General features: G+C 44.1%; 1 protein-coding gene across 3 annotated transcripts in view; it reads right to left on the bottom strand.

Annotated features, from left to right (window-relative positions):
• Nucleotides 1-113: 113 nt before the first annotated feature.
• LOC109900070 (protein tweety homolog 2-like) overlaps nucleotides 114-13236 on the bottom strand; it is a 131914-nt gene continuing 118791 nt past the window's right edge. For 2 of the 3 annotated variants that reach the window (XM_031835237.1, XM_031835239.1), the window contains exons 8-15: nucleotides 13039-13094; nucleotides 11752-11844; nucleotides 11567-11659; nucleotides 11027-11169; nucleotides 5965-6165; nucleotides 5658-5736; nucleotides 4289-4315; nucleotides 114-3661 (exon numbers count right to left, since the gene is read on the bottom strand). In XM_031835237.1, coding sequence (XP_031691097.1) covers nucleotides 3581-3661; nucleotides 4289-4315; nucleotides 5658-5736; nucleotides 5965-6165; nucleotides 11027-11169; nucleotides 11567-11659; nucleotides 11752-11844; nucleotides 13039-13094 — 773 coding nt within the window. In that variant the 3' untranslated portion in view covers nucleotides 114-3580. The remainder of the gene's footprint in view (nucleotides 3662-4288; nucleotides 4316-5657; nucleotides 5737-5964; nucleotides 6166-11026; nucleotides 11170-11566; nucleotides 11660-11751; nucleotides 11845-13038; nucleotides 13095-13236) is intronic. The other variant, XM_031835238.1, reaches the window with a different exon arrangement.

The following is a 13236-nucleotide window of genomic DNA, read 5'->3' as shown; positions in this document are numbered from 1 at the left end:
GCCCAGTGGTTGGAGGCGTTGTCACCGTCAGGTCAGCCACACTTTAATTTTTGGACTTAAAAAAAAGGTGCACAACGCATTAACATAATGAAGATACACCAAACACATGAGAATACTAGCTACACAAAAGTATTTTATTAACTTACAATTACACCCCATCTCTGAGGATACATAGAAATCAATCACCACTCAATAGTTGAAGACAGTGCTAGTTCACATGGACTCAAACTGAAAAATAAACAGAAAATAACATAACAAAACCCTACAGAATTAAACATGAACTGACAAAAGATGAAAACAGAATGTTCATTCAGAGTATGACTATGTTTCTCAAAATGGAAGACAATTATCATTAATCAGGTTAAAACTGATATCTGAACACAATTTCTCCTCCAGTTTTCAGCAATTTCCAAGTCATGACCAAAACTCAAGTTTATATGTTTTTATTACAATATACATACAACTGAATGCCATCATATAACAATGGCCTCTGAAAAAATATCTGATATTGTGGCAGAGCAACTCGCTCCCAAGGGCTTTATTGGTTTAAAACACAACCCGTGGCACATTGGGACAACCATAAAAGAAAATATGAATACCGGTAGTCCAAAATAACAGTCTTAGTCTGTTCAAATGATGGCTCAAAACATAAAATCCTGTGTCAGACACTGTGCAGGACTTTCTGAATGGAGAAGAGCATGCAACACAGAGGGGTATCTGTATAGTGTAGGGAGGGCATAGTGTAGGGAGGGGATAGTGTAGGAAGGGCATAGTGTTGGGAGGGGATAGTGTTGGGAGGGCATGGTGTTGGGAGGGCATGGTGTAGGGAGGGGATAGTGTTGGGAGGGCATAGTGTAGGGAGGGGATAGTGTAGGAAGGGCATAGTGTTGGGAGGGGATAGTGTTGGCAGGGCATAGTGTAGGGAGGGGATAGTGTTGGGAGGGCATAGTGTAGGGAGGGGATAGTGTAGGGAGGGCATAGTGTTGGGAGGGCATAGTGTAGGGAGGGGATAGTGTTGGGAGGGGATAGTGTAGGGAGGGGATAGTGTTGGGAGGGCATAGTGTAGGGAGGGGATAGTGTTGGGAGGGCATAGTGTAGGGAGGGGATAGTGTTGGGAGGGCATGGTGTAGGGAGGGGATAGTGTTGGGAGGGCATAGTGTAGGGAGGGGATAGTGTTGGGAGGGCATAGTGTAGGGAGGGGATAGTGTTGGGAGGGCATAGTGTAGGGAGGGGATAGTGTTGGGAGGGCATAGTGTAGGGAGGGGATAGTGTTGGGAGGGCATAGTGTAGGGAGGGGATAGTGTTGGGAGGGCATAGTGTTGGGAGGGCATAGTGTAGGAAGGGCATAGTGTTGGGAGAGCATAGTGTTGGGAGGGCATGGTGTAGGGAGGGGATAGTGTTGGGAGGGCATAGTGTTGAGAGGGCATAGTGTAGGGAGGGCATAGTGTTGGGAGGGCATAGTGTTGGGAGGGCATAGTGTTGGGAGGGCATAGTGTTGGGAGGGGATAGTGTTGGGAGGGCATAGTGTTGGGAGGGCATAGTGTAGGGAGGGGATAGTGTTGGGAGGGCATAGTGTTGGGAGGGCATAGTGTAGGGAGCGGATAGTGTAGGAAGGGCATAGTGTAGGGAGGGGATAGTGTTGGGAGGGCATAGTGTTGGGAGGGCATAGTGTAGGGAGCGGATAGTGTAGGGAGCGGATAGTGTAGGAAGGGCACAGTGTAGGGGGGGCATAGTGTAGGGAGGGGATAGTGTAGGGAGGGGATAGTGTAGGGAGGGGATAGTGTAGGAAGGGCATAGTGTTGGGAGGGCATAGTGTTGGGAGGGCATAGTGTTGGGAGGGCATAGTGTAGAGAGGGCATAGTGTAGGGAGGGGATAGTGTAGGAAGGGCATAGTGTTGTGAGGGCATAGTGTAGGGAGGGGATAGTGTAGGAAGGGCATAGTGTTGGGAGGGCATAGTGTAGGAAGGGCATAGTGTTGGGAGGGCATAGTGTAGGGAGGGGATAGTTTAGGGAGGGCATAGTTTAGGGAGGGGATAGTGTAGGGAGGGGATAGTGTAGGGAGGGCATGGTGTAGGGAGGGCATAGTGTAGGGAGGGCATAGTGTTGGTAGGGCATAGTGTAGAGAGGGCATGGTGTAGGGAGGGCATGGTGTAGGGAGGGCATAGTGTTGGGAGGGCATAGTGTCGGGAGGGCATAGTGTCGGGAGGGCATAGTGTTGGGAGGGTATAGTGTTGGGAGGGCATAGTGTAGGGAGGGCATAGTGTAGGGAGGGCATAGTGTAGGGAGGGCATAGTTTAGAGAGGGCATGGTGTAGGGAGGGCATAGTGTAGAGAGGGCATGGTGTAGGGAGGGCATAGTGTAGAGAGGGCAGGGTGTAGGGCCCCTATCCCAGGCCCTACCATACAGTCAGGGTTAGGTTTGTGCTTCACAATGTTTAGGTCTGAGGTGTATGTGGAAACATATAACTACTATTATGGCATATACAGTATGTGTCGTTTGTAGCCGTGTAGGAAAAGGGAGGACCCTTTGACAGTAGACACTTTCCAGTTCTAAGAGTGTGAATGTCATTTCTGATGTACTTGTTCTTGGCCAATTTAAACAAATACAAATGTGTTGGAGTATCAGGTATCAACAGTCATAGTATGGACCCTCCTTTTGAGTTAACAGTCATAGACCTACAGTAGCTATTATAGAACATATTTTTAGGTGAATAGGGAGTGGTTATAGGCACAAAAACATGCTTCCATTCTTAACATATGTTTTAGAAGAAGTTTAATTTCAAAATAGACTAATCATATCATTAGTATCTGAACAATAGATCATTATAAAAGCAATTTCCTGTAAAAGTTGCTGTTGTCTCGTCAGAGTGAATGAATCAAGCTAGCGGTTTTAAAAGAAATCATTATTATGACAATTTCCATTTTACCATTTTTTTTCAACACTACTACTACACAAAGAGCTGGGAAATATGAGGACTCACATACTGAATTGGTGGCCTAAGGACATGTTGTAAGTTTGATGTTATAGGTCAAATGAAATGAAAATAAAAAATATATATAATTTCTCTTTCTTACATTTTCAAAGGTCTTGCCTAAAACAAATGCTGCAGACAAACCAAAATATTTCAATCTAAAGCTATTAGAAAAGTTTGGTGTTATTTCCAAGAGAACTTCGGCAGAATTTCTTTTGACTACACCTTCAGACAGTGGACACAACATGCAATGTGGAAGTGGAATAGTAGGGCTTTACATTGCTGCATTCTCTGGAGACAGCAAGGGAGAACTGAAATAGATTGAATAGAATCACATAATAGAATCATTCTAATTCTATGGGCTGGAGTCATGGTGACTAAGACATAGACACTGGGCTCTGGGGTTTGGGATGTGACAACTGTGTGTGTCACACCTTTCCTCATATCAGGCCTTGGTCCAGTCCAGTGAGTTGGACGAGAAGTGGGTCCGTGTAGCAGCCACAAAGTCACACACTGCTGGAGTAGTTGTGTGTGTATGTGTGTTTGCCTGTTTGAGAACCCTCTTGGAGATGGCAGAGATTAAAGAGGAGGAGGGAGGGAGGAGCAGCTCTATGCCTGGAAATCATTCCCAAAGTGTCTGATCTGGTCCTCAGTCATGGACAGGTATGTAGCCCTCATGCCGGGGGAGTACTGTGGGAAACAGAATGTCACAGGACACACAATTAGAGACAACACCAGGTAACGTATAGAGAATGACAACAGTATAGAAGAACACAGGACTCTTTCAGAACAGTATTTAGCCAGCTAGACAGGAAGAAAGGGGAGGTAGTGAAGACAATAGGGTGCCTAATGCAAGCATTCTAACAAAACAGTTGAGGGGATTGGGAGTCAGACAACACAGTAGGCCCCTCCTTATGGACCAAGCCTTCTCAGACAGTAGGTGAAACAGGGGGAATACCGGGAAGGGAAGGTTTACGCCATGCACACATAGGACTGCCGATCTGTCTCTGAAGGTCCCAACCCAGGGAGATGTGAGGATAGGTGACACCACCACAATCCCACCAGCGGGGGGAGACAGACCTGACTCGGTCAAACATACAACTGGAATGATGATGGTGATGATGATGATGTCCTGAACAGTAAGGTTGGTAGTTCAAAGCCATGCCAGATGTGAAATAGAAAATGCAGTACCAAAATGAAAATGGAGATGAATTAACATTTTATGATTTGAAACGAAGGCAGGGGGAAAAGCAACTGGGAGTCTATCTTATCCTTCAGACAACAGAGAGGTCCAAAGAGGAGCAGAAAACAACTTACTCCGTTTCTAAATTGCTGAGTGTATACCTCCAAAAGTTGATTAAAAAAAGAAGAAAGAAATCAAATACAAACAAACATATAAACAACGAACAAACAAATAAACAATATAAAAGAAGCTGTTAGCTGAAAAAGTAGAGTGCCACGCCCCGTAGAAGGTAGGTATGTCCAGAGGACACCACATGACATTACCAGTGAGATCGTCACAGCTTCTTGGCTAGAGACTGGTAGTAGAGAGATAGGGCAGGGGAAAACACCGAGGTAGATACGGTATAAAACTCAATGCATCCCAAATGGAACCCTATTCCCTGTATAGTCCACTGCTTGTGACAGGAGCCATATGGGTGCCATTTGGGACTCAGCATTAGTCTAAAGGTAATAAACCTTACATTCAGTCAACTACAAATACATCTTCCCATGGGAAGGATGGCAGGCAGCTACAGTAGATGTAAACAGGCTCAGAAACCCATAATATATGCGATGCATAAGATATGTCTCTTCATGAAATTCCATTAGGCACAGCAGGCCTTTGACAGGAGACAGGAGAGGATAATTGATCTAAATAGCTGCCATTACAAGGTGCATTTATGATGAGGACCAGAGACAGAGAGAGACTGACCTTTAGAGAGAAGTAAAGTTACCAACTATGGACTGACACCTGTGAGATCTTCCCCTGGGCATTGGTCTAAATAACACGCTTCCATCTCATCTTAAATGCATGGACATGTACACTACAGTATACCTATGTTAAACTTCCCTCTCACTGTCCTATTCCCTCTGAAAAGAGTCACAATCTACACCTATGTTAGACAGACAGGTAAAGGCACAACGTTAGCAGAGTTCTCTCTGATACTGATACGTCCCTAATCAAACTTTGATTTGATATGTGATCAAACTGATGATCATGATCAAAATCCTAAGTGGAAATATGTTGTCATGTGGATGTCATATCTTGTGAAAAACTGTCACGTCATAACTCGTGAGAAACCAATTACAACAACAATTTAAACAACTTCAAAGTAACACCGACTTGAACAAGTTAAGGAAGGCATCATGTAGAGCATCATATGGGGGAACTCTTTACCAGAGTTGACACTACAAACAGAAAATAGATGCAGAAAAAAGTCCTAGCGGGTCACTGAATCAGAATTAAATAACATAACAGAAATGGTGGTGAGAGAAAGATCAGTATTACAATGCTGATTGACTTGATAGTATGTGGGAGAGTGGCATCTGGGTTGGGGTCAATTCAATTTCAATTTAGTCAATTCAGGAAGCATTCTGAAACGTACATTTCAATTCTCCTCATTGGAATTGACCCCAACCATGAGTGACATCATAAAAAGGACTTGGCCTCTGGGACCCAACGCACCGAGGGGGGCGGAGAGCCTCTCCCGATCAGAGGAACGTTCTCGTACCGCGGGTTTCCCCCGAACAACACTGACTGGTTCCTGAGGAGGGAGAAAGAGAGGGAGAGAGAGAAAGCGTCTGCTAAACAAACATTCCCAATCACCAAAAATCTAGCCAGTAACATTTCAATCTGGGCCAGTATGCCTTCTTAGCGAGCATGATCCTTACAGTTTACAGTTAGCTTTACTGTAGCTTCAGTATGTTCATACGTATAGCATACTAGACTGTGCATTACCATACAGTCAAAACCAGGCCAGGGCTGGACTCACATGTACTCTGAGACGGGTGCGTTGGACACAGTCTGGGCAGCATGGGCGGCAGGTGGGTGAAGGCTGCTCTGGCTGCCCACACTGCAGCTGTAGCTGCAGAAGCTGTGCATGTTGGTGGCATGGTTGGAGTCGTGGGTCGTCATGCGTCTGGCCTGAGGGTTAAACGGGTCACCCTCGTCTATATCGTCATAATCACGCTCCCTGGAGAGAAGAAGAAGGGTGGAGTCAAGCAACATAGATGATTTAGTGACTTGTAAGGTGTACATACAGTATAAACACAACGGATGTACTGTACACACTCTGGTTCTATATGTATATATACGGCCCTAAGCACACAGCCAAGGTAAAGAGGAGTGGTTTCGGGACAAGTCTATGAATGTCCTTGAGTGGCCCAGCCAGAGCCTGGACTTGAACCTGATCTAACATCTCTGGAGAGATGATAATAGCTGTGCAGTGACCCCATCCAGCCTGACAAAGCTTGAGAGGATCTGCAGAGAAGAATGGGAGAAACTCCCAAAATAAAGCAGTGCCAAGCTTGTAGCGTCATACACAAGAAGACTCGAGGCTGTAATCGTTGCCAACGGTGCTTTAACAAAGTACTGAGTAACGGGTCTGAATACTTATGTAAATACTCCAGACTAATACAATTGGATTTGATTTGAAATGTGATATTTCTGATAGATTTTTTTTACGTGAAAAAAGTCAAGGGGTCTGAATACTTTCCAAATGCACTGTATGTACACTACTGTTCAAAAGTTTGGGGTCACTTAGAAATGTCCTTGTTTTCGAAAGAAAAGCACATTTCTCATCCATTAAAATAACATAAAATTGATCAGAAATACAGAGTAGACATTGTTAATGTTGTAAATGACTATTGTAGCTGGAAATGGCTGATTTTCTTATGGAATATCTACAAAGGCCAATTATCAGCAACAATCACTTCTGTGTTCCAATGGCACGTTGTGTTAGCTAATCCAAGTTTATCATTTTAAAAGGCTAAATGATAATTAATAAACCCTTTTGCAATTATGTTAGCACAGCTGAAAACTGTTGTTCTGATTAAAGAAGCAATAAAACTGGCCTTCTTTAGACTAGTTGAGTATCTGGAGCATCGGCATTTGTGGGTTTGGTTACATGTTCAAAATAGCCAGAAACAAAGCACTTTATTCTGAAACTCGTCTGTCTATTCTTGTTCTGAGAAATGAAGACTAATCCATGTGAGAAATTGCCAAGAAACTGAAGATCTCGTACAATGCTGTGTACTACTCCATTCACAGAACAGGGCAAACTGGCTCTAACCAGAATAGAAAGAGGAGTGTGAGGCCCCGGTGCACAACTGAGCAAGAGGACAAGTACATTAGAGTTTCTAGTTTAAGAAACAGACGCCTCATAAGTCCTCAACTGGCAGCTCATTAAATAGTACCCGTAAACACCAGTCTCGAAGTCAACAGTGAAGAGGCGACTCCGGGATGATGGCCTTCTAGGCAAAGTTGATGGCCTTCTAGGCAATAAAAATAAAAGATGGGCAAAAGAACACAGACACTGGACAGAGGAAGATTGGAAAAAAGTGTTACGGACAGACGAATCGAAAAAGACGATCACAAAGAACATTCGTGAGACGCAGAAAAAATGAAAAGATGCTGGAGGAGTGCTTGACGTCATCTGTCAAGCATGGTGGAGGCAATGTGATTGTCTTGGGGTACTTTGGTTGTGGTAAACGGGACCTTGAAGAAGGAATGCTATCACTTCATTTTGCAATGCCATGCCATACCATGAGGAAGGAGCTTAATTGGAGCCAATTTCCTCCTACAACAGGACAATGACCCAAAGCACAGCTCCAAACTATGCAATAACTATTTAGGGAAGAAGCAGTCAGCTGGTATTCTGTCTATAACGGAGTAGCCAGCACAGTCACCGGATATCAACCCTACTGAGCTGTTGTGGGAGCAGCTTGACCGCATGGTACATAAGAAATGCCCATCAAGCCAGTCCAACTTGTGGGATGTGCTTCAGGAAGCATGGGGTGAAATCTCTTCAGATGACCTCAACAAATTGACAAGAAGAATGCCAAAGGTCTGCAAGGCTGTAATTGCTGCTAATGGAGGATTATTTGACGAAAGCAAAGTTTGAAGGACACAATTATTATATCAATTAAAAATCATTATTTATAACCTTTTCAACGTCTTGACTATATTTCCTATTCATTTTGCAACTCATTTCATGTATATTTTCATGGAAAACAAGGACACACAACCGGTCAAAGGGTTTTTCGATACTTAAAATAGCCACCCTTTGCCTTGATGACAGCATTGCAGATTCTTGGAATTCTTTCAACCAGCTTCACCTGGAATGCTTTTCCAACTGCCTTGGAGTTCCCACATATGCTGATCACTTGTTGGCTGCTTTTCCATCACTCTGTGGTCCGACTCATCCCAAACCATCTCAATTTGGTTGAGGTCGGGGGATTGTGGAGGCTAGGTCATCTGATGCAGCACTCCATCACTCTTCTTATTGGTCAAATAGGCCTTACACAGCCAGGAGGTGTGTTGAGTAATTGTCCTGTTGAAAAACAAATGATAGTCCCACTAAGCGCAAAACAGATGGGATGGTGTATCGTTGCAGAATGCTGTTGTAGCCATGCTGGTTATGTGTGCCTTGAATTCTAAATAAATCACTGACCGTGTCCCAGCAAAGCACCCCCACACCATTACACCTCCTCCTCCATGCTTTACGGTGGGAAAAACACATGCGGAGATCATCCATTCACCCACACCACGTCTCACAAAGACACGGCGGCTGGAACCAAACATCTCCAATTTGGATTCCAGACCAAAGGACAAATTTCCACTGGTTTAATGTCCATTGCTTGTGTTTCTTGGCCCAAGCAAGTCTCTTCTTCTTATTGGTGTCTTTTAGTAGTGGTTTCTTTGCAGCAATTCGACCATGAAGGCCAGATTCACAGTCTCCTCTGAACAGTTGATGTTGAGATGTGTCTGTTACTTGAACTCTGTGAAGCATTTATTTGGGCTGCCATTTCCGAGGCTGGTAACTCTAATGAACGTATCCTCTGCAGCAGAGGTAACTCTGGGTCTCCTATTCCTGTGGTGGTCCAATTGCGACTGCACTTGAAGAAACGTTGAATGTTCTTGAAGTTTTCCGTATTAACAGTCCTTCAACTCTTAAAGTAATGATGGACTGTAGTTTCTCTTTGCTTATTTGAGCTGTTCTTGCCATAGCCAAATACATTCAAACTCAGTTTTTCACAATTGCTGACATTTAATCCTAGTAAAGATTCCCTGTCTTGGGTCAGTTAGGATCACCACTTTAATTTAAGAATGTGAAATGTCAGAATAATAGTAGAGAGAATTATTTATTTCAGCTTTTATTTCTTTCATCACATTCCCAGTGGGTCAAAAGTTAACATTCACTCAGTATTTGGTAGCATTGCCTTTAAACTGTTTAACGTGGGTCAAACGTTTTGGGTAGCCTTCCACAAGCTTCCAAACAATAAGTTAATAAGGTGAATTTTGGCCCATTCCTCCTGACAGAGCAGGTGTAACTGAATCAGGTTTATGGTCTTCCTTGCTCGCACACGCTTTTTCTGTTCTGCCCACAACTTTTCTATAGGAGTGAGGTCAGGGCTTCGTGATGGCCACTCCAATACCTTGACTTTGTTGTCCTTAAGCCATTTTGCCACAGCTTTGGAAGTATGCTTGGTGTCATTGTCCATTTGGAAGACCCATTTGCGGCCAAGTTTCAACTTCCTGACTGATGTCTTGAGATGTTGCTTCAATATGTCCACCTAATTTTCCTTCCTCATGAAGCCATCTATTTTGTGAAGTGCACCCGTCCCTCTTGCAGCAAAGCAACCCCACAACATGATGCTGCGACCCTCGTGCTTGGGATGGTGGTATTCGGCTTGCAAGCCTCTACCTTTTTCCTCCAAACATAACAATGGTTATTTTGGCCAAACGGTTCTATTTTTGTTCCATCAGACCAGAGGACATTTCTCCAAAAAGTACCATCTTTGTCCCCGTGTACAGTTACAAACCGTAGAGTGGCTTTTTTATGGCGGTTTTGGAGCAGTGGCTTCTTCCTTGCTGAGTGGCCTTTCAGGTTATGGCGATATAAGCCTTGTTTTACTGTGGATATAGATTTTTTGGGGCCTGTTTCCTCCAGCATCTTCACAAGGTCCTTTGCTGTTGTTCTGGGATTGATTTGCACCTTTCGCACCAAATGATGTTTATCTCTAGGAGACAGAACGCGTCTCCTTCCTGAGCGGTATGACGGCTGAGTGGTCCCATGGTGTTTATACTTGCGTACTATTGTTTGTACAGATGAACGTGGTAACTTCAGGCGTTTGGAAATTGCTCCCAAGGATGAACCAGACTTGTGTTCTACAATTTCTTTCTGAGGTCTTTTCTGATTTCTTTTGATTTTCCCATGTTGTCAAGCAAAGAGGCACTGAGTTTGAAGGTAGGCCTTGAAATACATCCACAGGTACACCTCCAATTGACTCAAATGATGTCAATTAGCCTACATGAAGCTTCTAAAGCCATGACATCATTTTCTGGAATTTTCCAAGCTGTTTAAAGGAACAGTCAACTTAGTGTATGTAAACTTCTGACCCACTGGAATTGTGATACAGTGAATTATAAGTGAAATAATCTGTCTGTAAACAACTGTTGGAAAAATGATTTATGTCATGCACAAAGTAGATGTCTTGCCTGACTGACTTGCCAAAACTATAGTTTGTTAACAAGAAATTTGTGGAGTGGTTGAAAAACAAGTTTTAATGACTCCAACCTAAGTGTATGTAAACTTCCTTCTTCAACTGTATATACACTCTGGTTCTATAAAAGGGTGATAGAGAGAAAGAGAGTGACTGATTCTTACTAGCTCTGGTTTACTCTCCTGGTGATTATGATCGTGATAGTGGTTGTTTTACCTACTTTATTTGAATGCATTGATTGTACAATGCTCTGGATAAGAGTGTCTGCTAAATTACTCAAATGTCATGTAAATGTAATGAAAGAGACTCAGTGGGAGGGCCCCTCCTAACCTGCTGGTGATATGTGTCCATGCCCGGGGGATGGCACACAGCATGGCACAGAAGGCACAAATTGCCAGGATGGAGAAGAGGCAGAGGTAGAGCAGGCCCTCTACCCCATCATAACACACACCGATCAGGGCATCCAGGTAGTCCTACAGCGTGGACAAAGAAAACACACACACGCACACGCACGCACGCATACACGCACGCACACACACACACATTAGCAGAGCGCAGACAATGTTCCCAGTCTATCTGAGACATGTTGTGTATATATTATATCATATAATAACAATGACAAATGCCATTTAGCAAAATGTTTTTTTTCCCCCAAAGGGACTTAGAGTCATGCAAACAGTCATGCAAACATTTGACGCATGGGTGGCCCTGGGAATCAAACCCACAATCCTGGCATTGCATATATACACAGCAGAGTCACCATCCTGTAGAACTAGATACATTGTCAGTGCTGCCGTGCATTGGTATCCAGTAGTGTACTACTGTGTGTACTACCCAACGATGTAAACATGTCTGTCTATGTGACTGCACCTTGTTGAGTCCTCTACAGTCCAGTAGGGCAGTTAGCTGGTGGAGGCTAGCCTCTGATGAGTTGAGTAGGTGCTGAATGCCCAGTAGGTCTCTCTGTGGAAAAGACAAGTGTAGTACTCAGTACACATAACATTCAATGCTTACACGGACGGTCTCACTATACCACAGGAAAATGAAACACTGACCTCGGCGGTTGGGAAGAGAGGCACAGCGAACTGCAGCAGGCCCTGTATCTGTATCTGCATGGTGGTCAGAGACCTCTGGAAGATGGTCAGAGACTGCAAACACACACACACAAAACAACATGTCAACCTCTGGATATATTAATTATCATACATTAGTGGGCTTGGCAGTTTAGCTTTAGTCCAGCAGAGGGCAACAAAAGCCCAATCATTAACAGCAAGTCCGTCATCCACCAGAATCTGGTCAGTCTACTCTGCGTGCTCCACCCCAGAACAGCTAGTAGACTGGGAACCTCATGAATGTAGCCCTAAAATGGATCTAAAGAATGCTGGCTGTAGTGTGAATGGTATGACTCAAACATTGAAATCATCAAACAACATCTAAATCAAAACAGTGTTCCCAACCATTACAAAATAGACTGGTGCAGTAAGTGCACACTGACACAGACAGTCCGTTATTGAACTACCCAAACCAGCAACCATAGCAGCAGCCATCATGTATCTCCTGCCATCTAACATTGTCAGTTTGTCTCGGTAGCATGTCAACAATCCAATAACTCACTTAAAGAACAGTAGTGAGGTACAAGGGCAGGCTGGCATAACTGAAGATACAGTACTGACAGGTTTAATGCTAGATGAATGAATAGATAACATGTTAAGGTGCTTCAATGTATTACAAAATATACAATGTTGCAATTTACAGGTAGGCTGGAAATATCTGGGACAAAGGAGTCAGGGAAGTGTGTGTGTGTGTGTGTGTGTGTGTGTGTGTGTGTGTGTGTGTGTGTGTGTGTGTGTGTGTGTGTGTGTGTGTGTGTGTGTGTGTGTGTGTGTGTGTGTGTGTGTGTGTGTGTGTGTGTGTGTGTGTGTGTGTGTGTGTGTGTGTCTCAGTGAGCGATCTCTGTGCTCATGTGTGTTCTGACTGAGTTGGTTATCAGACTGGGTCACGCTTACCTGCACTCTGTTACTGCATTCCATTGATCCTTAGGGGCATCATGTCTACAAGCACAGCGTATTGATCCTGAGGGGCATGTCTACAAGCACAGCATAATAGGAGCTGAAGTCCATTGGGTTATGGAGCTAGCTGAGGCTGGAGAGAGAAAGACTACTTCTCACTGCCTGACACCCTGATCTAAAAACCTCTTCCTCTCCTCCTGAGAAGCTTAGAGACCTTATTGAACCCCATGAGAGAGAGGGAGGGAGGGAGGGTGGGAAAAAGAGAGAGAGAAACAGGGAGACAGAGGTCAAAACAGTTATCATTGAACCGGTGCTGGTGCTGATGAGTAGTACCTGCTGGAATGGGTTGGGGAGGGCCTGGCTGCAGTACAGGTAGTAATGCACTATCTCTGCAGAGAACAGGAGACACCAACAACAAGTCAGAAAGACTCAGCAATAACATCTCTTTAAGTAGAATGTGATTACAGCCAGAGGTGGGTTTAAATCATCTTGAAATTACAGCTTCATCAAAGTGACATTAACAGCATAATT

The sequence above is a fragment of the Oncorhynchus kisutch genome, linkage group LG11 (assembly GCF_002021735.2).
Source record: "Oncorhynchus kisutch isolate 150728-3 linkage group LG11, Okis_V2, whole genome shotgun sequence".
Taxonomy (NCBI): domain Eukaryota; kingdom Metazoa; phylum Chordata; class Actinopteri; order Salmoniformes; family Salmonidae; genus Oncorhynchus; species Oncorhynchus kisutch.
This window is presented reverse-complemented; position numbering and strand designations above follow the sequence as displayed.